At 47.1% G+C, this 27545-nt stretch overlaps 2 protein-coding genes across 4 annotated transcripts in view; one reads left to right on the top strand and one right to left on the bottom strand.

Annotated features, from left to right (window-relative positions):
- swt1 (SWT1 RNA endoribonuclease homolog) overlaps window positions 1-16816 on the bottom strand; it is a 36298-nt gene extending 19482 nt beyond the window's left edge. Inside the window, exons 1-14 of one of the 2 annotated variants that reach the window (XM_014123527.2) lie at window positions 16747-16816; window positions 16024-16134; window positions 14555-15919; window positions 14309-14438; window positions 14002-14106; window positions 13490-13681; window positions 13098-13191; window positions 12239-12650; window positions 11390-11528; window positions 10020-10168; window positions 9634-9797; window positions 9303-9449; window positions 704-770; window positions 394-461 (exon numbers count right to left, since the gene is read on the bottom strand). In XM_014123527.2, the coding sequence (XP_013979002.2) occupies window positions 394-461; window positions 704-770; window positions 9303-9449; window positions 9634-9797; window positions 10020-10168; window positions 11390-11528; window positions 12239-12650; window positions 13098-13191; window positions 13490-13681; window positions 14002-14106; window positions 14309-14438; window positions 14555-15919; window positions 16024-16101 (3110 nt within the window). In that variant the 5' untranslated portion in view covers window positions 16102-16134; window positions 16747-16816. The remainder of the gene's footprint in view (window positions 1-393; window positions 462-703; window positions 771-9302; window positions 9450-9633; window positions 9798-10019; window positions 10169-11389; window positions 11529-12238; window positions 12651-13097; window positions 13192-13489; window positions 13682-14001; window positions 14107-14308; window positions 14439-14554; window positions 15920-16023; window positions 16135-16746) is intronic. The other variant, XM_014123528.2, reaches the window with a different exon arrangement.
- A 655-nt stretch (window positions 16817-17471) lies between these two features.
- Window positions 17472-27545, top strand: part of trmt1l (tRNA methyltransferase 1-like) — a 37518-nt gene continuing 27444 nt past the window's right edge. The window contains exons 1-8 of one of the 2 annotated variants that reach the window (XM_014123526.2): window positions 17472-17571; window positions 18283-18420; window positions 18575-18637; window positions 18741-18854; window positions 19457-19527; window positions 19760-19916; window positions 20292-20412; window positions 20514-20846. In XM_014123526.2, the coding sequence (XP_013979001.1) occupies window positions 17511-17571; window positions 18283-18420; window positions 18575-18637; window positions 18741-18854; window positions 19457-19527; window positions 19760-19916; window positions 20292-20412; window positions 20514-20846 (1058 nt within the window). In that variant the 5' untranslated portion in view covers window positions 17472-17510. Of the gene's footprint in view, window positions 17572-18282; window positions 18421-18574; window positions 18660-18740; window positions 18855-19456; window positions 19528-19759; window positions 19917-20291; window positions 20413-20513; window positions 20847-27545 lie in introns of those variants that run through there. The other variant, XM_045687879.1, reaches the window with a different exon arrangement.

Raw genomic sequence — 27545 nt, 5'->3', positions numbered from 1 at the left:
AGACCAGTGGTTCCCAATCAGGGGTCCTAGGCCTATCTAAACGGGGTACTTGAGAAGACTGGTAAAATGCACACAAGGGAGTACTTCAGCGGTACTCCGAGCAGAGCAAAATTCAGTTTGGGGCACAGTAACCAAACAAGGTTAGGAACAACTGAACTAGACCACCCTGGTTACTCGCTGGATATCTTGTTAACTAGAACATTTATCCTCACTGGGAGGTCATTCTCCACCCTCCCAGGTATATTGGTGTTATTGTGGGAGGTATTTCTCCACCCTCCCAGGTATATTGGTGCTATTGTGGGAGGTCATTCTCCACTCTCCCAGGTGTATTGGTGTGACAAAGCCAATTGTGCGTATGTGAGTGTAGTTGTGTATGTTTGTGTCTCCACCCACCTGTACTCGTGCTGTGAGAGACAGTCCAACAGGTCTTTGGCAGTGAACCTGGGCTCCATGGCAGCAATCTAAAGCACAAGTCACTTACAGTATTAAGATCCAGCCCAATCAGCTTGGCAGTACATGTGATGTAACATTGCAATCCTATTAACATTTAGAATGAATGAATCCTACAATGTCCATGTGGACGATAAACCTTCATTCAACCTATCAAAAGAACTGTGCGTATGAGCTGGAAAGCTGAAACATGAATGATCTCAGATGAGGTGTGACCACCAGACAGAGGTTACTAGGAGTTAGAAATACTAACCTCACTGGAGTGGATGAAGGAGAGGAGAGCCTGGGCATCTTCTAGACAGCTGTCTGTTGACAGAACCCTACAAAACAGCCAGGGTCTGATTAGTGAAGGGACACACCACACACTGTCATTAAGTAAGTAACAGAGGAAATGGACTAGGGAAAATTAAGTGATAGAAGGGGTAATTAAAATACTTCAAGACTGTATAGTGTAAAATGGAGAGAGAAAGGTTGCCATGAGAAAAGGGTAACCAGTGGAGCACAAACACCATTGTAAATACAACCTATATCTTTGTTTATTTATTTTCCCTTTTGAACTTCAACTATTTGCACATTGTTACTACATTAACGATGTCTATATTCTTTTAAAACTGTTGTAATGTTTACTGTACATTTGTTATTGTCTATTTCACTTGCTTTGGAAATGTAAACATATGTTTCCCATGCCAATGCAGCACCTTTTGAATTTTGAGAGAGAGAGAGAGAGAGAGAGAGAGAGAGAGAGAGAGAGAGAGAGAGAGAGAGAGAGAGAGAGAGAGAGAGAGAGAGAGAGAGAGAGAGAGAGAGAGAGAGAGAGAGAGATTTCAGCAGGCTAGAGCTGTCTGCATTATACATATTTTCTCCCGGCAGGGACTTGGGGGGGGTTATGGGCTCTGATGATGCGTCACTGCTAGCTACTGTAAGAGCTACTGTCTGTCTGTCTCCTAGGTAACCACATAGGAGCAGCTTCAACACACACACACACACACACACACACACACACACACACACACACACACACACCTCATCCAAACTTCCTACAAATGGGCATACATGAAAGTCATCTTCATTTTTGGGATTAAGAACGTGACTAAGCAAGATGAGGTACATTGCTACGAGGCTTGTCTGTTCCATTTCTAACCAACCACCTGTTCTGCCTAACGTGTACAGTACAGAAATACCATGGGTTTTATTCAAATCAACATCATGTGCAGCAGGAAAGAAACAGACTTTCAGGGACTCAGAGGGCCCTGAACAAACTGGAACTACACATCACAAACACACAGTTCTAACAATGAACTAAGCCTTAACATGCTTTTGAGAAATTGGGCACTGATCTGCACTCAAAAATTAGGTAGGTAGTGAAGAGGTGTTTAGGTAGGTAGTGAAGATGCATCCTAGAAGACGTGTGATAGATGCCTCATTGTGTGAGAAGTTATACAAAAACTGTAGTGCCAAGTCCTACAATACACTGTATTATTAGAACATAATATGAATAACTTATAATATTCTGATATATTACAACTGTAACGTACAGTAGGCTGTGTGTGCTAATGAGAATTTGAGTGAGGTGTTAGATAAATGTAATGATTAATGAGCTCTAAAACACCAATCTGGGCCTTGTTTACCAAAAGCATCTTAAAAGAGCCACTGAACACGCCGACTTGCACGAACGGTGCATTCAGAAAGTATTCAGACACCTTGACTTTTTCCACATTTTGTTACATTACATCCTTATTCTAAAATGGATTACATTGAAACAATATACACACACACACAATACCCCATAATGACAAAGCAAAATCAGGTTTTTAGAAACGTTTGCAAATGTATACAAAAATAACATTTACATAAGTATTCAGACCCTTCATGCAGTACTTTATTGAAGCACCTTTGGCAGCGATTACAGCCTTGAGTCTTCTTGGGTATGACACTACAAGCTTGGCACACCTGTATCTACACACTCTGCCAACCCGGATGTCCTAGCTGTGTCTGAATCTTGGCTTAGGAAGTCCACCAAAAACTCTGAAATCTTCATCCCTAACTACAACGTTTTCAGACAAGATAGAACGACCAAAGGGGGCGGTGTTGCAATCTACTGCAGAGATAGCCTGCAAAGCTCTGTCCTGCTATCCAGGTCTGTACCCAAACAATTTGAACTTCTACTTTTAAAAATCCACCTCTCCAAAAACAAGTCTCTCACCGTCGCCGCCTGCTATAGACCCCCCTCGGCCCCTAGCTGTGCTCTGGACACCATATGTGAACTGATTGCCCCCCATCTATCTTCAGAGCTCGTGCTACTAGGTGACCTAAACTGGGACATGCTTAACACCCCAGCCATCCTACAATCCAAGCTTGATGCCCTCAATCTCACACAAATGATTAATGAACCCACCAGGTACAACCCCAAAGCCGCAAACACTGGCACCCTCATAGATATCATCCTAACCAACGTGCCCTCTAAATACACCTCTGCTGTTTTCAACCAAGATCTCAGCGATCACTGCCTCATTGCCTGCACCCGTAATGGTTCAGAGACCAAACGCTCTCCAATCATCAATGTCAAACGCCCCCTTGAAACATTTCAACGAGCAAGCCTTTCTAATCGACCTGGCACTGGTATCCTGGAAAGATATTGACCTCATCCCGTCAGTAGAGGATGCCTGGTTATTTTTTTTAAATGCCTTCCTCACCATCTTAAATAAGCATGCCCCTTTCAAGAAATTTTGAACCAGGATAGATATAGCCCTTGGTTCTCCCCAGACCTGACTGCCCTTAACCAACACAAAAATATCCTGTGGCGTTCTGCATTAGCATCGAACTGCCCCCGCAATATGCAACTTTTCAGAGAAGTTAGAAACCAACACACAGGCAGTTAGAAACGCCAAGGCTAGCTTTTTCAAACAGAAATTTGCTTCCTGCAACTCAAACTCTGAAAAGTTCTGGGACACTGTAAAGTCCATGGAGAATAAGAACACCTCCTCCCAACTGCCCACTGCACTGAGGATAGGAAACTCTGTCACCACCGATAAGCCCACTATAATTGAGAATTTCAATAAGCATTTTTCTACGGCTGGCCATGCTTTCCACCTAACTACCCCTACTGCATTCAACAGCACTGCACCCCCCACAGCTACTCGCCCAAGCCTCCCCCATTTCTCCTTCTCCCAAATCCATTCAGCTGATGTTCTGAAAGAGCTGCAAAATCTGGACCCCTACAAATCAGCTGGGCTTGACAATCTGGACCCTTTCTTTCTAAAATTATCTGCCGAAATTATTGCAACCCCTATTACTAGCCTGTTCAACCTCTCTTTCGTGTCGTCTGAGATTCCCATAGATTGGAAAGCAGCTGCTGTCATCCCCCTCTTCAAAGGAGGTGACACTCTTGACCCAAATTGCTACAGACCTATATCCATCCTACCCTGCCTTTCTAAGGTCTTCGAAAGCCAAGTCAACAAACAGATTACCGACCATTTCGAATCCCACCGCACCCTCTCCGCTATGCAATCTGGTTTCAGAGCTGGTCATGGGTGCACCTCAGCCACGCTCAAGGTCCTAAACGACATCGTAACCGCCATCGATAAGAAACAATACTGTGCTGCCGTATTCATTGACCTGGCCAAAGCTTTTGACTCATTTAATCACCACATCCTCATTGGCAGACTCAGTAGCCTTGGTTTCTCAAACGATTGCGTCGCCTGGTTCACCAACTACTTCTCTGATAGAGTTCAGTGTGTCAAATCGTAGGGCCTGCTGTCCGGACCTCTGGCAGTCTCTATGGGGGTACCACAGGGTTCAATTCTTGGGCCAACTCTTTTCTCTGTATACATCAATGATGTCGCTCTTGCTGCTGGTGAATCTCTGATCCACCTCTACGCAGACGACACCATTCTGTATACTTCTGGCCCTTCTTTGGACACTGTGTTAACAACCCTCCAGACGAGCTTCAATGCCATACAACTCTCCTTCCGTGGTCTCCAACTGCTCCTAAATACAAGTAAAACTAAATGCATGCTCTTCAACCGATCGCTGCCTGCACCTGCCCGCCTGTCCAGCATCACTTCTCTGGACGGTTCTGACTTAGAATTTGTGGACAACTACAAATACCTAGGTGTCTGGTTAGACTGTAAACTCTCCTTCCAGACTCACATCAATCATCTCCAATCCAAAGTTAAATCTAGAATTGGCTTCCTATTTCGCAACAAAGCATCCTTCACTCATGCTGCCAAACATACCCTCGTAAAACTGACCATCCTACCAATCCTCGACTTCGGCGATGTCATTTACAAAATAGCCTCCAATACCCTACTCAACAAGCTGGATGCAGTCTATCACAGTGCCATCCGTTTTGTCACCAAAGCCCCATATACTACCCACCACTGCGACCTGTACGCTCTCGTTGGCTGGCCTTCGCTTCATAATCGTCGCCAAACACATTGGCTCCAGGTCATCTACAAGACCCTGCTAGGTAAAGTCCCCCCTTATCTCCGCTCACTGGTCACCATAGCAGCACCCACCTGTAGCACGCGCTCCAGCAGGTATATCTCTCTGGTCACCCCTAAAGCTAACTCCTCCTTTGGTCATCTCTCCTTCCAGTTCTCTGCTGCCAATGACTGGAACGAACTACAAAAATCTCTGAAACTGGAAACACTTATCACCCTCACTAGCTTTAAGCACCAGCTATCAGAGCAGCTCCCAGATCACTGCACCTGTACATAGCCCATCTATAATTTAGCCCAAACTACTACCTCTTCCCTTCTGTATTTATTTATTTTATTTATTATTTTGCTCCTTTGCACCATATTATTTATATTTTAACTTTGAACTTTCTTCAAATTATAATTCTACCATTCCAGTGTTTTACTTGCTATACTTTATTTACTTTGCCACCATGGCCTTTTTTTGCCTTTACCTCCCTTATCTCACATAATTTGCTCGCATTGTATATAGTCTTATTTTTGTCTACTGTATCATTGATTGTATGTTGTTTTACTCCATGTGTAACTCTGTGTTTTTGTATGTTGTCGAACTGCTTTGCTTTATCTTGGCCAGGTCGCAATTGTAAATGAGAACTTGTTCTCAACTTGCCTACCTGGTTAAATAAAGGTGAAATAAATAAATAAATAAATAAATCTAGGGAGTTTCTCCCATTTTTCATTGCAGATCCTCTTAAGCTCTGTCAGGTTGAATGGGGAGCATAGTTGCACAGCTATTTTCAGGTCTCTCCAGAGATGTTCGATCGGGTTCAAGTCTGGGCTCTGGCTGGTCCACTCAAGGACATTCAGAGACTTGTCCCAGAAGCCACTCCTGCATTGTTTTGATTGTGTGCTTAGGGTCGTTGTCCTGTTGGAAGTTGAACCGTCATCCCAGTCTGAGGTCCTGAGTGCTTATTTATTTTAGACAGGTCTACAGAAGCATGATATGAAGAAAAGCTAGTTTTATTTCAGAAGAACAGAACAGCATACTCTGAGTTGTCCTTATGTTAGGCCCTGATCTGGCTATGCCATATTACTGTGGGCTACACTAGTTAATTTAGCAGACAAGAACGCCTTGGAATTCTAAGCAAATATTTTATATTATTTTATAGAATGAATACAATTGAGCAAAGCTGAATAAAATACAAAGGATATTTTCTCCAAACGATTTGAGGGAGTGCGCACATGCAGCTATTCTGTGTTGAGCGGTTGACAAAGAAATTAGTACTACTATATGCTTAATTTAGAGTTAATGTAACTTTAGTTGTTCTACAAAGGTTGGGCTATATATGTTTTGATTTTTAATACATTGTAAGGCTGCATGACGTGACTAATGATGTTTAAAAAAAAATAGCTTGAGGAGCTCTGCTTTGTTTTTTTGCGCAGGCTGAACACACTTCATCTGTCTCTCATTCACAATTTGACAAGCACTTGATAATGCCTCGAATTTAATGGCGGCATCCCCTTTGTGCGGCCATAATGCACCCTAAAGAAATCCATGCCTTTTGCGGCCAGTGGCCGTTGTTCCCTTCTCCCAGAGTGCAGTGTACACCGAAGCACCTCTCACTCACATGGCTCTCCATCACGTGATCGGGTATTTCTCACACGCTACAAGTGAAGACAGACACTTTGAGGACGCAACTGCATGCATATTGAAGCTACTGGAAGAACTATCCACATTTACTTTGTCAGCCAACAAGATTAGGCCTAACGAACAGCAAAAGCACTAACCTGTCAATCTACTATCCCCATAGTACAAAAGTTTACCTATTCTATGTGAGAAATAAATATTCCAAACAGTCTGGGACAGTTGTGGGATGCGATAGATCCCAAATTAATACAACCACTAGCATCAATCAAACAATTTTACGCAATAGATCAGAACGTTTAGCTTAAAATGTTAAACTATTAGGCTATTTCTTCACATTATAGTCGCAGCAACGCGCACACGGCAGTAAGCTATAAGTGTGAATGTTCCATTAGCGGGAAAACACCATTATCAAATGTGACCGCAAATGCGATTATGTATGTAATGCTTTTATTATAAAAAGGTGCATTTTAATGGTGAAAATGATCTTCCCCAAACTTGAAACTCACACGCTGCTTCTAAATGCCAGTTAGGCTCTACACCCCTTGTAAAGCGGATTAATGTGCTTCATTTTAAGAAGTTATTTGGCCACAAATTGTGATACAAACCTTATCAAAACATATAGGCCTATGGGCAAGGCTACATGAGGTGTACAACTATGATTCCAAACGTCGCGAAAAAAAGTGCATTGTTTCTTGCCTTCAAGCTGGGCATCATTCACAAGCGATAGGATAATATTGACAACAATCAGACTATTCTTGAATTAATCTTGTCTTTACATATACTAAATAATTTACGTTTGAATTTTTTTATATTTAGAATGGAGCATTATCATGCACCTGTATCAAAACGGGCAGTGGGATAAAATACATGTCATCTATAAACTTAAATAACGAATGGAGGACGCTTTTCCCATGGTTCATTTTCATGCCAGTCAGGTAGGCTATACGCCTGTTATAAATATATGCAATGTGCTTAATATTAGGAAAGTTGAGAATTAAATATAGTAGGCCTAGCCTATAGAAAGCCTTTCGGCCCTCCTATTTTTATTAGAGGCCATCACTCTTTTCTCACGCAATTGCATAGCCTATAGAAATGTTGCGCAACATGAGCTCATGAAGTGTTTGATTAGAATTTAAATTACATTTGCATTGATGTCAGAGTGATTAGAGGGACAATAGAGTGCTGAGTACCAGGCAGTTAGCAAGTTTGGTAGGCTACTAATGACCAGCAGCCTGCATCAGAGCTTGGAGAAGCCTAATTACCGTGGCTAAATAATCACATGGAATTTGACTGCCTTCATGACCACCAGTAATACAGTCACAGCAAAAGCCCTATCTCTGACCACCGACAACAAAGTTGATTACAAATACAAAGTTGCCAATGTCTTTGCGATCGTTACATACAAGCAAAGGATAAACAGATGCTTCAAATGAAAAGATGACTGCATTGAAAGATAAACAGCCTACATAGAGTATAGACTACATCGGCCTATATATTTCAATGATATTGAAATACATTATGTTCATTGAATTTAGTAAATATATATATATATATATATATATATATATATAAATATAAAAAAAATATATATAAATCTTTAAAAAAATATATTTATTTTTTTTTATTTTTTTTATTTGAAATAATAATGCTATTTGTGATTTTTGCCTCAATATATTTCTTGATGTGTAGCCTAACGTGTGTAATGATGTTCCAAATCTTGATTCAGTGCATTATTATAGGGTAAGAATTACAATAAGCCACATCAGTTTCTGCAGCCATAGGTGACAATATCGCTCTAGGAGCTGATCCGTCATCAGTGTTGTGAAATAATTCTAACATTAAGGAAAGATTTAAAAAATGGAGAAAGATGACCCGAGTTAAATAAAGGAACACACCACTGGTTGGGTTCAAACTGAAACTACAATGAGGCAGAATGTTCATAGTTACTGTTGAAAGAGAAATGTCAGAGTTCCTGACTGAGGGGACACCATACACCAACCAAACCGGACCCCCGTTTAAGGCTGTGTCTGTGTGTGTTGGTGTATGTGTGCACAGCAGCATGCCTTACTTTCAATCCTATTCCCTAAATTCCCCAATTCTTGATGAAGGAGAAGCTAGCCAATGTGGAAAACAACGCGAGAACATTTGGCTGTCCAGGAGAAAGCCAGACTCTTTAAAACTAATAGAAACGTCACATTGAGCCATCAACCATAACATGAACGATTTCAGTGACCCCGTGACTGCTGGGATGATTCTTTTTTAATAACGTCATCACCATAGCAACCGTCAGTGACGTAATGTGAAAGTGTTACTGATTGCAGATTGCCTGCAGCCTCGCTATTATCTTCCCCTGGCCTGAATGGCAGTGAGTCTAGCAGAGAGGAGAGTGTGACACCAGAACGACAAGTCAAGACAGGAGCTCTACTGTGATGTCATCACGCTTGTCCTATTTCTGGGCAATTTGCAATCGCTCCTTCAAACACATCCTTAGTGCTCTAGTCTGGAACAGGTGGGTGATTCAGCCTCATTGAATATGGTAAGGCTGAGTTTGGGGTGGTAGTGGTCACCAGTCCTGGTCCTAAAAGTTATAAGGTTTGCAGGTGTTTAAGGTGAGAGATATGTCAGGTATCTCACCTGCTGTCAGAATGGAGGGAGTACAGTATGGTATAACTGACCTGGTAAAGGCATGTAGCAGTTGTCTGACAGCAGTGGATAGTCTGTGCAGACAGACAGGAGAGAACTACTGTACTGTCAGAATGGAGGGAGTACAGTATGGTATAACTAACCTGGTAAAGGCCTGTAGCAGTTGTCTGACAGCAGTAGACAGTCTGTGCAGACAGGAGAGGGCGTCCTGGGGAAGGGGAGGACCCTCTACTGGCTGGTTGGTTTCTATGGCGCCCGGATCAAAGCGGAGAGCGGCGAACACAGCAGAGCTGAACAAAGCACAATGACCTCTTACACTAACATATACTCACATTCATTCAGTAAATAACTGTCCCTTTAACAGGCACAATCTTTCGAATGCATGTTAGAAATACTAGTATTTAGGACCCTGCCTTCCCAACTATGGGCTAATCTCCACAGGTCCTAAACCTGAACTCCGTATCATCTGCTCACCTGATCCCACACACATTGTTCCATATGTTCTCAAACATCACCCACACTTCCTGGTGTGACACCTGAGCAGGGGTGGTCTGTTTCTCTTCCTCCTCCTCCTCCTCCTCTTCCTCCATGAGGGTGTCACCATCACAGGTGTGGTTCTCCTCTGAGACTTTCTCTGGCTACATACCAAGATCAAGTTTCATTTATTTGCCATTTGTAAACAAGCACAAACATTGGAATGTCTCTTTAGACGAGAGCTCAATGGTAAAACTGAAAGAGATTTTAAGAAACGCACAAGAATACTATACAAATAAGTTTGAACAACTTGGGTCCAAAACATAAAGAAAACGTATTTGCCACCGTGGGACGTTGCAGTTCTGAAAGAGCTCCAGGCAGCATACCTGAGGGACTATCCTCTGCAGCAGGGTGTTCAGGGAGGCGAGGGCCGGTTGGACACGCCCATCGTAGTCTGACCTGCAGCCGAAGGCCTGCAGCAGATCTCTAGCCTCATACAGAGCCAGCACTGTAGAGCTATGCTCTACTGATTTACCTAAGGAGAGAGACCAGAACGTCAGAGTACACACACATGATCACATGTAGTCACGCATGGACATACATCAATGAGAAACACAGAAGCCAACTGTAAGCAACCCCACAGTTTGTCCTGACAGTACAGTAGTTATTTAACCAGAGCCAGTACGTCCTGACAGTACAGTAGTTATTTAACCAGAGCCAGTACGTCCTGACAGTACAGTAGTTATTTAACCAGAGCCAGTACGTCCTGACAGTACAGTAGTTATTTAACCAGAGCCAGTACGTCCTGACAGTACAGTAGTTATTTAACCAGAGCCAGTACGTCCTGACAGTACAGTAGTTATTTAACCAGAGCCAGTACGTCCTGACAGTACAGTAGTTATTTAACCAGAGCCAGTACGTCCTGACAGTACAGTAGTTATTTAACCAGAGTCAGTACAGTTAATGGAGAATAGGAAGACTTGTAGGAATTAAAGGTGTGTGTGTGTGTGTGTGTGTGTGTGTTTATACCTAATGTCACTTCCCTTCCGTGCACATCCACCTACACACACGCACAAACACTACACACAAACAGTAACACACTGCAGTAGTTTCCACTTCTGGATTCTTCGATACACACCGTTCATCCCTCCCTTTCAACTCTAAGTGTCCTGGCTGGTCCACCCAAGATTAGAATGGGGGGGGGGGGGGGGGGGGTCATGCTAGAGAGAGTATGATGAACAGGGGAACACACACTCACACAACAGCTGCTAATGCAATACAACGACAAACAGAGCCAGGGCAACACTGAGCAGCATGTTTAGTATGGCTACTGCAGTTAACCTCTCAGTCAGCATTTTGCTTCTGACACACTTCTCTGCAGAGCCTTATTCTGAATATAGTTCTGTAGAGCAGTAGGAGTGCCAGTGTAGGCAGTATAGCACTGTGCTTTAGCCAGGGAGAACTCTATTTGCAGCACAGTTCACTGGGCCCATATTAAGGGCTATCAATATTTATTTTTAGCATGCAAATGTACTAGTTTCCATAGAAGTGTTCAAAGTACACACAACATTTTAAAGTGTTTTTTCCCCATTATTTATAGTTTATTTGGACAATGTATAACAAAAACATAAGTCTCAGAAACGGAGAAAAGATGTGTTGCACTAAATAACAGCTCATTTACATTTGTAGTTCCCAAAGAGGGATATTGATTGCATTTTGAGAGTGCTGTAATCTGATAGATGTCATGGTTTCTCACCCGAGAAGAAGAAGTTGTGAAGGTTTTCCAGGGATTGCTGCAGATTTCGAGGGACAATGTTGCCAAAGACAGAGATCCAGTGTTTCTTGAAACACTGCAGAAGGCCTTCAAGAGTCCAGGGCGGTTTCAGATATACGATCTATCGTTTCCAAACAAAAATGTAGGTTACAAAATGATAGCCAACATCTGATCACTTTACGTAGTTCAAGCTTCCTCTGTATATACACTCCCATTCTTGTCTTTGGACACTGAGGCACATTTCTTTTTGGGGGGGGCTCTATTCACAAGCATTTTATATTTGAGATAGAATGTTCATATTAGGTGACAGTAGAGAATGTCATCTTCTATTTGACAGTATTTTCCTATATATCCTTACACAAAATGACTATATCTTGTGACTATAAAAACTTGCACTTGTTTCGGAATATGTTTTGCCCAATAGGAATGTATTGATGAATGTCTTGTGCCATTTTAGAGTCACTTTTATTGCTAAAAGTGACTAAAAAATTAAAAAAAAGTGACTGCAAAAAATATGACACCCACCCCCTCACTACCCTCACTACTACTGCTGATAAAAGTCAGAGGGGAAACACTGAGCACAATTCCACATCTACAAATCTGCTCAATCCTTTCAGAGGCCAAGGCTGCATCCCAATTCTCCACACTTTTCTTGAAGTGTGCACTTGCACCCTCCCTATCATGGATTGAAAAGCATGGGACTGGGGTAAGCAACGGCTGGAGGGAGTTTCCATCATAGTAAAATCTATGACAGGGATTGTGCAAAACGTGGAGAATCTGGACACAGCCGATTGGCTGATATGGAATTGACCAGAAGATTGTGGAGTTTACCTCTGTCCACAGTTCTTCATAGGCTTCCTTCATCTCAATCTCCAGCACCTGAGATAGCACCTCCTTCAGACAGTCCTCCAGTACTGACACACAGCTGCTCAGCTCCCGGGCCTCTTCTGCAGCCTTCTTTCGCTTCTCTTCCATTTCTCTCTCTTTCCCTCCATCACTCCTGCTCTGTTCATTCTGCTGCTGGCCTGGGAAGGGGCTGGTTTTCTGGTGGTCACGGGTCTGGCTCGGGGTGCAGATGAGTGTTTGTGTCTGTGTGCTGACAGGGTTCTGTGTGTGGGGTTGGGTGGGGGTCAGGTTGTGGACGCCAGGCGTTTTGAGCCTGTCTACCTCCTCCACCAGGTCAGCCTTACCGAAGGCCTTCACCCCACTCAGCAATGCCTTACTACACAGGTTCTTATCATTACTGTGGACACACACACACAATCAAATCAACCAGACAGAAAGATATTCCTACAAACGCACGTCACACACAGTGAGACAGAGTGAGTAAGTGTGAGAGTGTGTGTGTCTGCGACCAGACAGTGTGAGACCGCTTGTAAAGGAAGTCTTAGTGAAATGAAGAAGTGAATACTGATGACAAGCAGTATCCCTTTCAAAGAGCACCATATCGACAGACAGACAGACAGACAGACAGACAGACAGACAGACAGACAGACAGACAGACAGACAGACACACACACACACACACACACACACACACACACACACACACACACACACACACACACACACACACACACACACACACACACACACACACACACACACACACACACACACACCTTTCCTGCATGTATCTGCAGAGGAAAGACAGGCAGACACTGCAGCAGGAGGGTGGGAGTGGACTCACGTGCAAAGGATGAGAGCACCCTCTGGGTAAAGACTCTGGTATTGCAGGCAGCACTGCAGCACTCTGTCGTCATTATTCTCAGCATTGAGTCCCTCTGTCAGAGAAAGATAGAGAGAGAGGGGACAGGAGACATGCGTCATGACCATCACCTCAGCACTGAAGACAGAGGTGAACCTGCTTAGTTACTGCCGACAGGTCAGACAGAGTTTGGCAGAGGTTCTACAGAAAGGGAGAGATTCTACTAGCGCGACTGCTCGTCATTGAAACAAGTAGTTTTGTGACGCTGCATGCACCGAGTTGAAATAGCACTGTGCTGCTATTGCCAGCAGGTGGCAGTCCAGAGGAACTATTGTTCAGTCCGTGCCAATGGAGGGAATACATAGGGGACTCACGGCTGCTCTGAGAGGCCTGCTGCATGGACTGGCCCCAGAGTCGAGGCTCCTGGCTCTTCAGGCAGGTGTAGATGTAATGAACGGCAGGTGTGGCCAGGTGGGCGACAGAGCTGGACAGCCTCTTCCTGTTCTTCAGAGAGTCTAGCTCCTGTAGTACCACCCAGGGTATGAGCACTGTGGGGAGACCTAGAGCTGAGGGAGAGGAGGGGGAGATGGGGGAGGTGGAGGAGTGATGAGGGAGGAGATGAGGAAAGGTGGGGGAGAAGGAAGAGAGGTGGGAGAGGAGGAGGAAGAGGAGAGGTTTGGGAGGATGGCAGGAGAGGTGGGGGGAAGAGAGGGGGAGAGGGGAGGAGAGGTGGGGGAATAGGAGAAGGTTGAGGAAGAAGGGAGGAGGAGCAGGGAGATGAAAGAGAGTTGATCAAAAGGAGAACTGTGTTCTATGAGTGATTGGAATTGGGGTAGTGGTATTTATTTAATCTAGTCATTTTTTAAACAGTGTCCCTTCCACATACCTCCAAGGCCGTGTGACCTCATCTTCTTGACAAAGTCTAGGTGACTGAGAAGGATGTTGGTGTCCAGGACAACGATCAGATCCTGCTGAAGATCCTCCTCTTTACCTACACAGGTGAGCAGAGAGCAGGGTTTCAATACTGAGGCCGTCCCCGATGGCCTTATGTGCATACTGAGGAGGAATGCACTGACGGAACAAACCTAATGTCTTATACACCTTCTATTAAAACACTTGGGTCACGGCATAGTGCCTCTGTGTAATGGTTTGGCTTGTATGTGTGGAGGGGTTGTTAGTGGTGGTTCTCTCACCGAGTGTGAATGTGATGCCCTCCTCTGATGGGTCGATGTCCATGCTGGTGAGTTCTCCATAGATCTCCACCACATTCAGCTCCAGCCTCTTCTCACTGCGGGCCAGATGGAGCTCCTCCACCAGCTGCATCTAACACACACAGAGGATGTGTTCACACACACACACACACACACACACCCCCCCACTGAACGCAAGCTTACAGACACACACATATCAATAATTGGTTATGATTTTGAGAAACCTACCTCTTGGTCATTATCATAGACTTCTATATAATCTTCAGGGGAAGTTGTTCTGTTACAGGGTGGTGATGTCATCCCTTGAGCTGAACTGGGCTGTAATTCTTTACAACCTTTGGAAGATTCTGGAACCGTTTCACATTTGTGCTGCTTGTTTTTGTTCACAGCAGCAGACACACCACCTTTGGAGTTCAAAGATTTGGACACACTCCTTGGTGTGCAAAGTTTGGACACACTCCTTGGTGTCCAAAGTTTGGACACACTCCTTGGTGTCCAAAGTTTGGACGCACTTCCTGTCTGCTGAGAAAGCCTAGAAGCAGGAGACACCACCTTCACTCTAGCACTGATGGGTTTATTGTCGTTATTATCCTCCTGGTCACCCCCCCAGATGGCTCTATTAACTGGCAGTGGCCCAAGTTTGGACTTTTTGGGGATCTTAAAATTGAGAGGCAGCTGAGGTTTGGGTAGCGGCATCTGTACCTCGGCACACGTGGACTTAGATGTCGCTGATGTTTTGGACAGATCAGAGACATTGCCCTGCTTTTGGGTGGTAGGTCTATGTCTTTCTGTATCTGAGATTTTCTCAAAGGTAGCGTTTTTAGTAGAGGTGGAGGACTGCTTTGTGGTGGTGTTGTTGTTGTTAAAGGGAAGACTATAGGATTTTGCTCCACTCTTGTCTCGTTTAGCCTTTAAAACATCCTCCTTTTCTTCTTCAGATCTCCTCTTCACTAGCTTCCTCCTCTTCTCCCTCATCTCTTCAGCCAGTGACAGGGACAGTTGGGGGTCTTGGTAGCTCCTACCTTGGGAGGTGTGGTCCTTACCAATGCCAGGCTTCTCCTCAGGTCTGGACCTCCTTTTCACCAGCGTCTTCCTCTGCTCCTTCAGCTGCGCCATGAGGGACCTGGGACTGGTCGCCAGTCTGCTCGAGGCTGTTTTGGAGGGGCTCTTGTCGGATGGCTTACTAGAGCTTCCCTGGGACGTAGGGATCTTCTCCACATTTTGGGACTGGGTCTTATTCGTGCTCAGACTGCTGACTGGTTTGGAAGACACCCTGTCTGCGGTCTTGACCCCGGTGGTAGCCGACCCATCCTGGCTGGGGCAACTCTTCCTCACAGAGCTGTCCTGAGGAAGGGTTTCAAGAGGACAGGCGTTTTTTCCCTCCGCTGCACCCTGCGAGGTTGTTTTCTCCAGTCTGTAGAGAGCTTTTTTGAACTCCCTGTCTTTCTTGTGACTGCTCCCTGCTGCACTATTCCCTGGGGTGGAGTGGCTAACTCTTTTCTCTCTCCCCCGTTTCTCCTCTGCAGAACAGCTGCCATGGTGCTTCCCCTCTGCACTACTACGTTTCTTGGTGCTCTTTTCCTTCTGTGACGACTGTTGGATTCAAGACAAAAAAAAAAAAAAACAACACACCTTTAGCCTTGGTTAACACTCTTAGTAAGAGACGTAAGAGAAGACTCTGTCAGCAAGCTCCTCACCTTACTGGAGGAAAAAGATAACTTATTTGTCTCCTTCTCCTTCTTCTGCTTCTTCTTCTTCTTGGACTTCTTTGACATCTTGGTAGAAACTTCCTGTTAAATAAGAGAAACCTATACAGAAAATTAACAAAATAGCAGCTGAGATGTTCTCTTCTTATAACAGAATCCTTAATTCAAAGAAAAATACAAGACAGATCATCTCTGAATCCATCTTCCAATGGAGACTGGAGTCAATGTTTTGACCTCACAGAGATACTTCATATCCCTGAGAGATACTTCAAGGTCTCTCATTGGCTAGCTACTTACGCAATGTTCCCCTGAAACTCGCAGTGATACAATGCAGTCTGAATGAAATTTGTGGGGAAGCATGGAGAAGAAACATGAGGCTAAGTGCTCAAATAGAGTTATGTGAATGTAGCTAGCTAACTGAATACATACCTAGTAAAATCAAGGTTATTGAATATTTACTTCAATGTAAGTCAGCTATCTTAGAATGAACTGGCAGTTACAGTAGAGTTGCACAGTTGCTAACGTTAGGAGATCCTATCTAGGTTAGCGAGCTAGCAATTGTTCCAAATCAACATCATCACGTGTGATATACTCATAATGAACTTACTGAATGTGTGCACAACACTGTTTTTTATCAAAATGTGATAAACTTCCATTGACAAATGCATTTAAATGAGATAAGAAGGTTTGCTAAAGCCCTACAATCACGCTTACCTTGGGCTACTGAGTAGACCACTGTCAGAAAACATCCGTACACGTCAGATTGAACGGAAACAGAGGTTCTGGAGGATCATGGGATGTGTAGTTTCTAGACTTACATATTTGACGGTTCAGAAATGTGCATTTTTATATAGTGGACAAAAGTTAATATAAAGGATAGTAGATTCTTCATAACATATTTCTCATGTTTTGTTTAAAGTTACTAATCTGTTGAAACAATAGCAAATCGAACCTACCACTCTGTTTCGGTTAAAAGTTGAGGGATGGGGCTGGAGAAATGCAATCGCTCTCATATTCATAGACCAAGCTATGGTTGCAAGAACTGACCATCCATTATATTAATATTATAGTTTAACCATGTTTTGAGGCTATACAGTGTTTGTTAACATTTACTTGTTTACCAACATTGGAGTAAAACAGTGTAAATATTTTGGGTTGTGATGGGGTAAGACCGTTAAACTATGCTCATAAAAAATCTATAGGTACATATCATTAATGTATATCCAAAAATGTATGTAGCAACTGCTGATTGCCCCTTTAAGGATAATGAAGTGATTGCGTAGTAAGTTTAATGTATATATTTAACCCAGACATCTTAGATGTCTTAATTTTGTTATCCTATTCTATCATTGTTATCTCGTTGTTTCTTGCAAAAATGTTGTCTTCAAATAATAAAAAGTGATTAAAATGAAGGTTTACGCAATTTGCGTAGGGGGAGTAAAAAGCATAGCCTGCGTATTTCTCTCTACTTTAGTAAAATGGCGGAGCTCAAGGAAGGAGACGCCGAACAACTACACCAGGAGGACGTCGATATAAAAGGTTCGAAAACTACGACTGTCTATATTTTAGTGAAAACTAAAGACAATATTAATTTATACACAATACAATATACATCCAGCATCCTTATTATGAGGTAAATATGCCTTGATTTCGACTTTTTAACTGCTGAAGTAAATGAGGGCCTCACCACGGAGCTCCACCATGGGACCTAGTAGTAAATAATCTTGATAACAGGAAATAAGCTGCCGTGAAAAACGTAGCTATTACAAATAACGTAGCTCTATCGAATTGTCTTCATATTGTATTGATTAAATACTTCGATTTACATTTGTCCTCGTTTTATATTTTACGTAGCAATGGTCTGGTCACGGAGCTCCGCAATAGGACCGTAGGGGTTGCAGCGGTTCACAATTTCGAAACCCAACCTACGTACATCATCGCACCGCACATTTTAATTCTGACAATCTATATTGTCCCCCACCCACCCCTTCCACAAAGACAATTTAAAAATACGCAGCAAAATCATAGGAACTCTTTTAGTCCAGTGCATGTTTCTCATTTAGAAACCAGGTAACATTTTAACATTGATGTTGTCTAGGAGGTTATGAACATCACTAAGTTGTGTGACTCAACAAATCTTGGGAAAAACACATAATTCCTTATTTCCCACTATACATATTTGAAATGACTCTCTATGAATCATTTGGAGTATGATATTCTGATCTAGTCCAGTCTAAACTTGTCCATTAGGTGGTGGAGTCTCAGACACACTGGTCCCAGAAGAGAGACAGCCTGCTGCGGATGATGCATCTTCAGCCAGTAGTACTGTGGGGAAGACTGAGGCACTGGCAGGGGACAATGATGCCAAACCATCGACCACAACCAGCGGTATTAAAAACACCATTCACTGTATATAGACCCAGAAATGAGTCCAGTACCCATTCATTATTTGAATGCATTCAGTTGCCTTTGATTCTAGATGATGAGTATGACCATGAGTATAGGCTTTTGTTTAACGATCCTTTCAATACTAATGTTACAGATAGACACATCTCTATCCAGACCAAACTAGAGGGCCTGGAGGTGCTGACCGACCTAAATGGAGGCAAGATAATCTTTCTTAAAAAGTAAATAAATAGTCTTCCCTCCTATGCTTTTGTATTTACCAGTTCCAATCTCATTGCTCTATCACTCTCTGTTTTCCACAGCTGGGAGGAAGGCGTGTCCACTATGCCCTGAGGAGAAGTTTAAGGCCTGCTACAGCCACAAGCTACGACGCCACCTCCAGAACCTCCACTGGAAGGTCTATGTGGAGTTTGAAGGTACCATCATCACCATACAAAGATGATATTGCTATGCTGTCTACTACAGTATGCATGTGCACAAACACACCTGCTGAGTCTCTTCAGTGAGGGAAAAAAGTATTTGATCCCCTGCTGATTTTGTACGTTTTCCTACTGACAAAGAAATGATGAGTCTATAATTTTAATGGTAGGTTTATTTGAACAGTGAGAGACAGAATAACAACAAAAAAATCCAGAAAAACACATGTCAAAAATGTTATAAAATGATTTGCATTTTAATGAGGGAAATAAGTATTTGACCCCCTCTCACACTGGCCCAACACTCTTAACTGCTAGACTACCTGCCGGATGTGAGCAGAAATGCTTTAGGAAAGTAATTGAGTGAGTTGTGTAACTTGTATAGATTTAGGCTTCCTATTCCTAAGTAATCACTGGTAAAGATTGACAGTGAATAATATGACAGTCAGTGAAGTGTAACACTGGAGTTAAATGATACCGCAGTGCTGGCAGCAGTACAGTTATGGGAAGGTTTTCAAGTGATATGGCATCAACTGGTAGTACGATGTTCCCTGATGATGACCTACAATAACCTCTGACCCCCCCCCCACCCCACCCCATAGGTCAGAAGATGTGCATCTGTCACCTGCCCTGCAGACAGCTGAGGCCCAGCCCCAGCCCCAATGGAGACCAGGTGAGACTCTGTCCATCACACCGGATAACCAACACCAGAAATGACTGAGGGACACTTGTCTTTATTTTTTTCTTTCCAAATCAACTCTAATTGCATGAAAGTTACTGTTTGAAGCATGGTACCATGGTAAGTATGTGTGTTACTGTTTGAAGAATGGTACCATGGTATGTATGTGTGTTACTGTATGAAGCATGGTACTATGATGACCGTGTCTGTATGTGTTCTCCCCCAGGCTCCAGGCAGGCTGGTGGCACATTACCACTGTGTAGTGTGTTCAGTCACCATCGCCCGCAAGACGGACATGATCAGTCACCTGAAACGCCACGTCAACAAGGGAGAGACTGAGGCCAGCTACTCAGGCAGCTCTGATGTGCCCTTTGAGGAGCCAGGTGAACTCTCACCCAACCTTAAGCGAAACACAAAAACAAAGTTTCTGTATAGCACTTTAACAATAAATACATTTGATTGATTGATTTATACTAGGGGTAGCAGGTAGCCTAGTGTGTTGGGCCAGTAACTGAAAGGTTGGTAGATCAAATCCCCGATCTGTCACTCTGCCCCTGAACAAGGCAGTTCACCCATTGTTCCAAGGCTGTCATTGTAAATAAGAATTTGTTCTTAACTGACTTGCCTAGTTAAATGTAAAAAAAAATGTAAATACTTGAAACCTTGACCAAAACACAACCAAAACACAACCCTTCTATACACAGTTGGAAATGCAGATTGAAAATGTATTCTCTCGCCTTTTTCTCATTGGTTGACAGCTCCGTCTGGACAGGCCTATGAGATAATGAAAGAGCTGGGGACCAATGTTCAGCTCATGCCCAACCATACGACCCCACAGAAGACTGACACCTACTTCAACCGCAAGATGAAGACCAACAGGTCAAACAATGTTACATTTGATTTGGTTTCGTAAAAGAACAGTGACTGACTGAAAGTGTTGGTGCATGTGTGTGTGTGTGTGTGTGTGTGTGTGTTTACAGGCAGCTAGTATTCTGTTCCCTGGCGGTCCTGGCTGAGGAGAGGAACCCGTTGGAGAGTCTGGATGCGTTTGGGGCCACAGGCATTATGGGACTCCAGTGGGCCAAGCACCTGCGGAACGCCGTCAAGGTGACCATAACCGACATCAATGAGGTGTGTGTCAAGATGATCCGCGAGAACTGTAACCTCAACCACATCCGGGTGGAGGGGTCGCGGGGGTCATCCCGGGTCCCTGACGGGGGGGCAGGGGACGTGGACGGGGTGCCCATCGCTACCGTGGAGGTCGCCAAGATGGATGCCAACGTTATCATGCACCTGAGGTCTTTTGACTACATGTGAGTAGGAGGAGAGAGGGAGGGAACGTCTTATTGATGGGGGTGGTGGTGGGAGGAGATAGGGAGGGAACGTCTTATCGATGGGGGTGGTGGTGGGAGGAGATAGGGAGGGAACGTCTTATCGATGGGGGTGGTGGGAGGAGATAGGGAGGGAACGTCTTATCGATGGGGGTGGTGGTGGGAGGAGATAGGGAGGAGGGAACGTCTTATCGATGGGGGTGGTGGGGAGGAGATAGGGAGGGAACGTCTTATCGATGGGGGTGGTGGGAGGAGATAGGGAGGGAACGTCTTATCGATGGGGGTGGTGGTGGTGGGAGGAGATAGGGAGGGAAACGTCTTATCGATGGGGGTGGTGGTGGGAGGAGATAGGGAGGGAAACGTCTTATCGATGGGGGTGGTGGTGGTGGGAGGAGATAGGGAGGGGAACGTCTTATCGATGGGGGTGGTGGTGGGAGGAGATAGGGAGGGAACGTCTTATCGATGGGGGTGGTGGTGGTGGGAGGAGATAGGGAGGAGGAACGTCTTATCGATGGGGGTGGTGGTGGGAGGAGATAGGGAGGGAGGAACGTCTTATCGATGGGGGTGGTGGTGGGAGGAGATAGGGAGGGAGGGAACGTCTTATCGATGGGGGTGGTGGTGGGAGGAGATAGGGAGGGAACGTCTTATCGATGGGGGTGGTGGTGGTGGAGGAGATAGGGAGGGAAACGTCTTATCGATGGGGGTGGTGGTGGTGGGAGGAGATAGGGAGGGAACGTCTTATCGATGGGGGTGGTGGTGGGGAGGAGATAGGGAGGGAACGTCTTATCGATGGGGGTGGTGGTGGGGGAGGAGATAGGGAGGGAACGTCTTATCGATGGGGGTGGTGGTGGTGGGAGGAGATAGGGAGGGAACGTCTTATCGATGGGGGTGGTGGTGGGAGGAGATAGGGAGGGAACGTCTTATCGATGGGGGTGGTGGTGGTGGAGGAGATAGGGAGGAGGGAACGTCTTATCGATGGGGGGTGGTGGTGGTGGGAGGAGATAGGGAGGGGAACGTCTTATCGATGGGGGTGGTGGTGGTGGGAGGAGATAGGGAGGGAGAACGTCTTATCGATGGGGGTGGTGGTGGTGGGAGGAGATAGGGAGGAGGAACGTCTTATCGATGGGGGTGGTGGTGGTGGGAGGAGATAGGGAGGGAGGGAACGTCTTATCGATGGGGGTGGTGGTGGTGGGAGGAGATAGGGAGGGAGGGAACGTCTTATCGATGGGGGTGGTGGTGGTGGGAGGAGATAGGGAGGGAACGTCTTATCGATGGGGGTGGTGGTGGGAGGAGATAGGGAGGGAGGAACGTCTTATCGATGGGGGTGGTGGTGGTGGGAGGAGATAGGGAGGGAGGGAACGTCTTATCGATGGGGGTGGTGGTGGGAGGAGATAGGGAGGAGGAACGTCTTATCGATGGGGGTGGTGGTGGGGAGGAGATAGGGAGGGAACGTCTTATCGATGGGGGTGGTGGTGGGAGGAGATAGGGAGGGAGGGAACGTCTTATCGATGGGGGTGGTGGTGGGAGGAGATAGGGAGGGAGAACGTCTTATCGATGGGGGTGGTGGTGGTGGGAGGAGATAGGGAGGAGGAACGTCTTATCGATGGGGGTGGTGGTGGTGGGAGGAGATAGGGAGGAGGGAACGTCTTATCGATGGGGGTGGTGGTGGGAGGAGATAGGGAGGGAACGTCTTATCGATGGGGGTGGTGGTGGGAGGAGATAGGGAGGGAGGGAACGTCTTATCGATGGGGGTGGTGGTGGGAGGAGATAGGGAGGGAGGGAACGTCTTATCGATGGGGGTGGAGGAGATAGGAGGAAACGTCTTATCGATGGGGGTGGGAGGAGATAGGGAGGAGAACGTCTTATCGATGGGGGTGGGAGGAGATAGGGAGGAACGTCTTATCGATGGTGGTGGGAGGAGATAGGGGAGGGAACGTCTTATCGATGGTGGTGGGGAGATAGGGAGGGAACGTCTTATCGATGGTGGTGGGAGGAGATAGGGAGGAAACGTCTTATCGATGGTGGTGGTGGAGATAGGGAGGACGTTTATGGTGGGGTGGGAGGGATGGGAACGTCTTATCGGGGTGGTGGTGGTGGGAGGAGATAGGGAGGGAACGTCTTATCGGTGGTGGTGGGAGGAGATAGGGAGGGAACGTCTTATTGATGGGGGTGGTGGTGGGAGGAGATAGGTAGGGAACGTCTTATCGGTTGGGGTGGGAGGAGATAGGGAGGGAACGTCTTATCGGTGGGGGTGGGAGGAGATAGGGAGGGAACGTCTTATCGATGGGGGTGGGAGGAGATAGGGAGGGAAACGTCTTATCGGTGGTGGTGGGAGGAGATAGGGAGGGAAACGTCTTATCGATGGGTGGTGGGAGGAGTTAGGGAGGGAACGTCTTATCGATGGGGGTGGTGGTGGGAGGAGATAGGGAGGGAAACGTCTTATCGATGGGGGTGGTGGTGGGAGGAGATAGGGAGGGAACGTCTTATCGATGGGGGTGGGAGGAGATAGGGAGGGAGGGAACGTCTTATCGATGGGGGTGGGAGGAGATAGGGAGGGAGGGAACGTCTTATCGATGGGGGTGGTGGGAGGAGATAGGGAGGGAACGTCTTATCGATGGGGGTGGTGGGAGGAGATAGGGAGGGAAACGTCTTATCGATGGGGGTGGTGGGAGGAGATAGGGAGGGAAACGTCTTATCGATGGGGTGGTGGGAGGAGATAGGGAGGGAAACGTCTTATCGATGGGGGTGGTGGGAGGAGATAGGGAGGGAACGTCTTATCGATGGGGGTGGTGGAGGAGATAGGGAGGGAACGCCTTATCGATGGTGGTGGGAGGAGATAGGGAGGGAGGGAACGTCTTATCGATGGGGGTGGGAGGAGATAGGGAGGGAGGAACGCCTTATCGATGGGGGTGGGAGGAGATAGGGAGGGAAACGTCTTATCGATGGTGGTGGGAGGAGATAGGGAGGAGAACGCCTTATCGATGGGGGTGGGAGGAGATAGGGAGGGAACGTCTTATCGATGGGGGTGGGAGGAGATAGGGGGAGGGAAACGCCTTATCGATGGGGGTGGGAGGAGATAGGGAGGGAGGAACGTCTTATCGATGGGGGGTGGTGGGAGGAGATAGGGAGGGAGGAACGTCTTATCGATGGGGGTGGTGGGAGGAGATAGGGAGGGAACGTCTTATCGATGGGGGTGGGAGGAGATAGGGAGGGAAACGTCTTATCGATGGGGGTGGTGGGAGGAGATAGGGAGGGAGGAACGTCTTATCGATGGGGGTGGTGGGAGGAGATAGGGAGGGAACGTCTTATCGATGGGGGTGGTGGGAGGAGATAGGGAGGGAACGTCTTATCGATGGGGGTGGTGGGAGGAGATAGGGAGGAGGAACGTCTTATCGATGGGGGTGGTGGAAGGAGATAGGGAGGGAAACGTCTTATCGATGGGGGTGGGAGGAGATAGGGAGGGAGGGAACGTCTTATCGATGGGGGTGGTGGTGGAGGAGATAGGGAGGGAAACGTCTTATCGATGGGGGTGGTGGTGGAGGAGATAGGGAGGGAAACGTCTTATCGATGGGGGTGGTGGTGGGAGGAGATAGGGAGGGAGGAACGTCTTATCGATGGGGGTGGTGGTGGGAGGAGATAGGGAGGGAAAACGTCTTATCGATGGGGGTGGTGGGAGGAGATAGGGAGGGAGGAACGTCTTATCGATGGGGGTGGGGAGGAGATAGGGAGGAGAAACGTCTTATTGATGGGGGTGGGAGGAGATAGGGAGGGAGGGAACGTCTTATCGATGGGGGTGGGAGGAGATAGGGAGGAGGAACGTCTTATCGATGGGGGTGGGGTGAGGAGATAGGGAGGGAGGAACGTCTTATCGATGGGGGTGGGTGGGAGGAGATAGGGAGGGGAACGTCTTATCGATGGGGGTGGTGGTGGGAGGAGATAGGGAGGGAACGTCTTATCGATGGGGGTGGTGGTGGGAGGAGATAGGGAGGGAGAACGTCTTATCGATGGGGGTGGTGGTGGAGGAGATAGGGAGGGAAACGTCTTATCGATGGGGGTGGTGGTGGGAGGAGATAGGGAGGGAACGTCTTATCGATGGGGGTGGTGGGAGGAGATAGGGAGGGAACGTCTTATCGATGGGGGTGGTGGGGGAGGAGATAGGGAGGGAAACGTCTTATCGATGGGGGTGGTGGTGGAGGAGATAGGGAGGGAACGTCTTATCGATGGGGGTGGTGGTGGAGGAGATAGGGAGGGAACGTCTTATCGATGGGGGTGGTGGAAGGAGATAGGGAGGGAAACGTCTTATTGATGGGGGTGGTGGTGGGAGGAGATAGGGAGGGAAACGTCTTATCGATTGGGGTGGGAGGAGATAGGGAGGGAACGTCTTATCGATGGGGGTGGGAGGAGATAGGGAGGGAACGTCTTATTGGTGGGGGTGGGAGGAGATAGGGAGGGAAACGTCTTATCGATGGGGGTGGTGGTGGGAGGAGATAGGGAGGGAACGTCTTATCGATGGGTGGTGGGAGGAGTTAGGGAGGGAACGTCTTATCGATGGGGGTGGTGGTGGGAGGAGATAGGGGAGGGAACGTCTTGTCGGTGGGGGTGGGAGGAGATAGGGAGGGAAACGTCTTATTGGTGGGGGTGGGAGGAGATAGGGAGGGAACGTCTTATTGGTGGGGGTGGGAGGAGATAGGGAGGGAACGTCTTATCGATGGGGGTGGTGGTGGGAGGAGATAGGGAGGGAACGTCTTATCGATGGGGGTGGTGGTGGGAGGAGATGGGGAGGGAACGTCTTATCGATGGGGGTGGTGGTGGGAGGAGATAGGGAGAAAACGTCTTATCGATGGGGGTGGTGGGAGGAGATACGGAGGGAACGTCTTATCGATGGGGGGTGGTGGTGGGAGGAGATAGGGAGGGAACGTCTTATCGATGGGGGTGGTGGTGGGAGGAGAGATAGGGAGGGAACGTCTTATCGATGGGGGTGGTGGTGGGAGGAGATAGGGAGGGAACGTCTTATCGATGGGGGTGGTGGTGGGAGGAGATAGGGAGGAAACGTCTTATCGATGGGGGTGGGAGGAGATAGGAGGAAACGTCTTATTGATGGGGGTGGGAGGAGATATGGAGGGAACGTCTTATCGATGGGGGGCTGGTGGGGAGATAGGAGGAACGTCTTATTGGTGGGGGAGATGGGGAGGAAACGTCTTATTGGTGGGGGGATGGGAGGAACGTCTTATTGGTGGGGGGAGATGGGGAGAACGTCTTATTGGTGGGGGAGATGGGGAGGAACGTCTTATTGGTGGGGGCGATGGGGGAACGTCTTATTGGTGGGGGTGGGGAGATAGGGGAGGGAAACGTCTTATTGGTGGGGGTGGGAGGAGATAGGGAGGAAACGTCTTATCGATGGGGGTGGTGGTGGGAGGAGATAGGGAGGGAACGTCTTATTGATGGGGTGGTGGTGGAGGAGATAGGGAGGGAACGTCTTATCGATGGGGGTGGTGGTGGGAGGAGATAGGGAGGAAACGTCTTATCGGTGGGGGTGGGAGGAGATAGGGAGGAACGTCTTATTGATGGGGGGTGGGAGGAGATAGGGACGGAACGTCTTATTGATGGGGGTGGGAGGAGATAGGGAGGGAACGTCTTATCGATGGGGGAGAACTTTGGTGGGAGGAGATAGGGAGGGAACGTCTTATCGATGGGGGTGGTGGTGGGAGGAGATAGGGAGGGAACGTCTTATCGATGGGGGTGGTGGTGGGAGGAGATAGGGAGGGAACGTCTTATCGATGGGGGGTGGTGGTGGGAGGAGATAGGGAGGGAACGTCTTATCGATGGGGGTGGTGGTGGGAGGAGATAGGGAGGGAACGTCTTATCGATGGGGGTGGTGGTGGGAGGAGATAGGGAGGGAACGTCTTATCGATGGGGGTGGTGGTGGGAGGAGATAGGGAGGGAACGTCTTATCGATGGGGGTGGTGGTGGGAGGAGATAGGGAGGGAACGTCTTATCGATGGGGGAGGAGATAGGGAGGGAACGTCTTATCGATGGGGGAGGAGATAGGGAGGGAAACGTCTTATCGATGGGGGGAGGAGATAGGGAGGGAACGTCTTATCGATGGTGGTGGGAGGAGATAGGGAGGGAAACGTCTTATCGATGGTGGTGGGAGGAGATAGGGAGGGAACGTCTTATCGATGGTGGTGGGAGGAGATAGGGAGGGAACGTCTTATCGATGGTGGTGGGAGGAGATAGGGAGGGAACGTCTTATCGATGGTGGTGGGAGGAGATAGGGAGGGAACGTCTTATCGATGGTGGTGGGAGGAGATAGGGAGGGAACGTCTTATCGATGGTGGTGGTGGAGAGGGAGGAAACGTCTTATCGATGGTGGTGGGAGGAGATAGGGAGGGAACGTCTTATCGATGGTGGTGGGAGGAGATAGGGAGGGAACGTCTTATCGATGGTGGTGGGAGGAGATAGGGAGGGAACGTCTTATCGATGGTGGTGGGAGGAGATAGGTAGGGAACGTCTTATCGGTGGGGGGGTGGTGGTGGGAGGAGATAGGTAGGGAACGTCTTATCGGTGGGGGGTGGTGGTGGGAGGAGATAGGTAGGGAACGTCTTATCGGTGGGGGTGGTGGTGGGAGGAGATAGGTAGGGAAACGTCTTATCGGTGGGGGTGGGAGGAGATAGGTAGGGA

This window comes from Salmo salar, chromosome ssa10 (assembly GCF_905237065.1).
Source record: "Salmo salar chromosome ssa10, Ssal_v3.1, whole genome shotgun sequence".
NCBI classification, from domain to species: Eukaryota; Metazoa; Chordata; class Actinopteri; order Salmoniformes; family Salmonidae; genus Salmo; species Salmo salar.
Note: the sequence above shows the minus strand (reverse complement) of the source record. Positions and strands in the feature narration are given on the sequence as shown.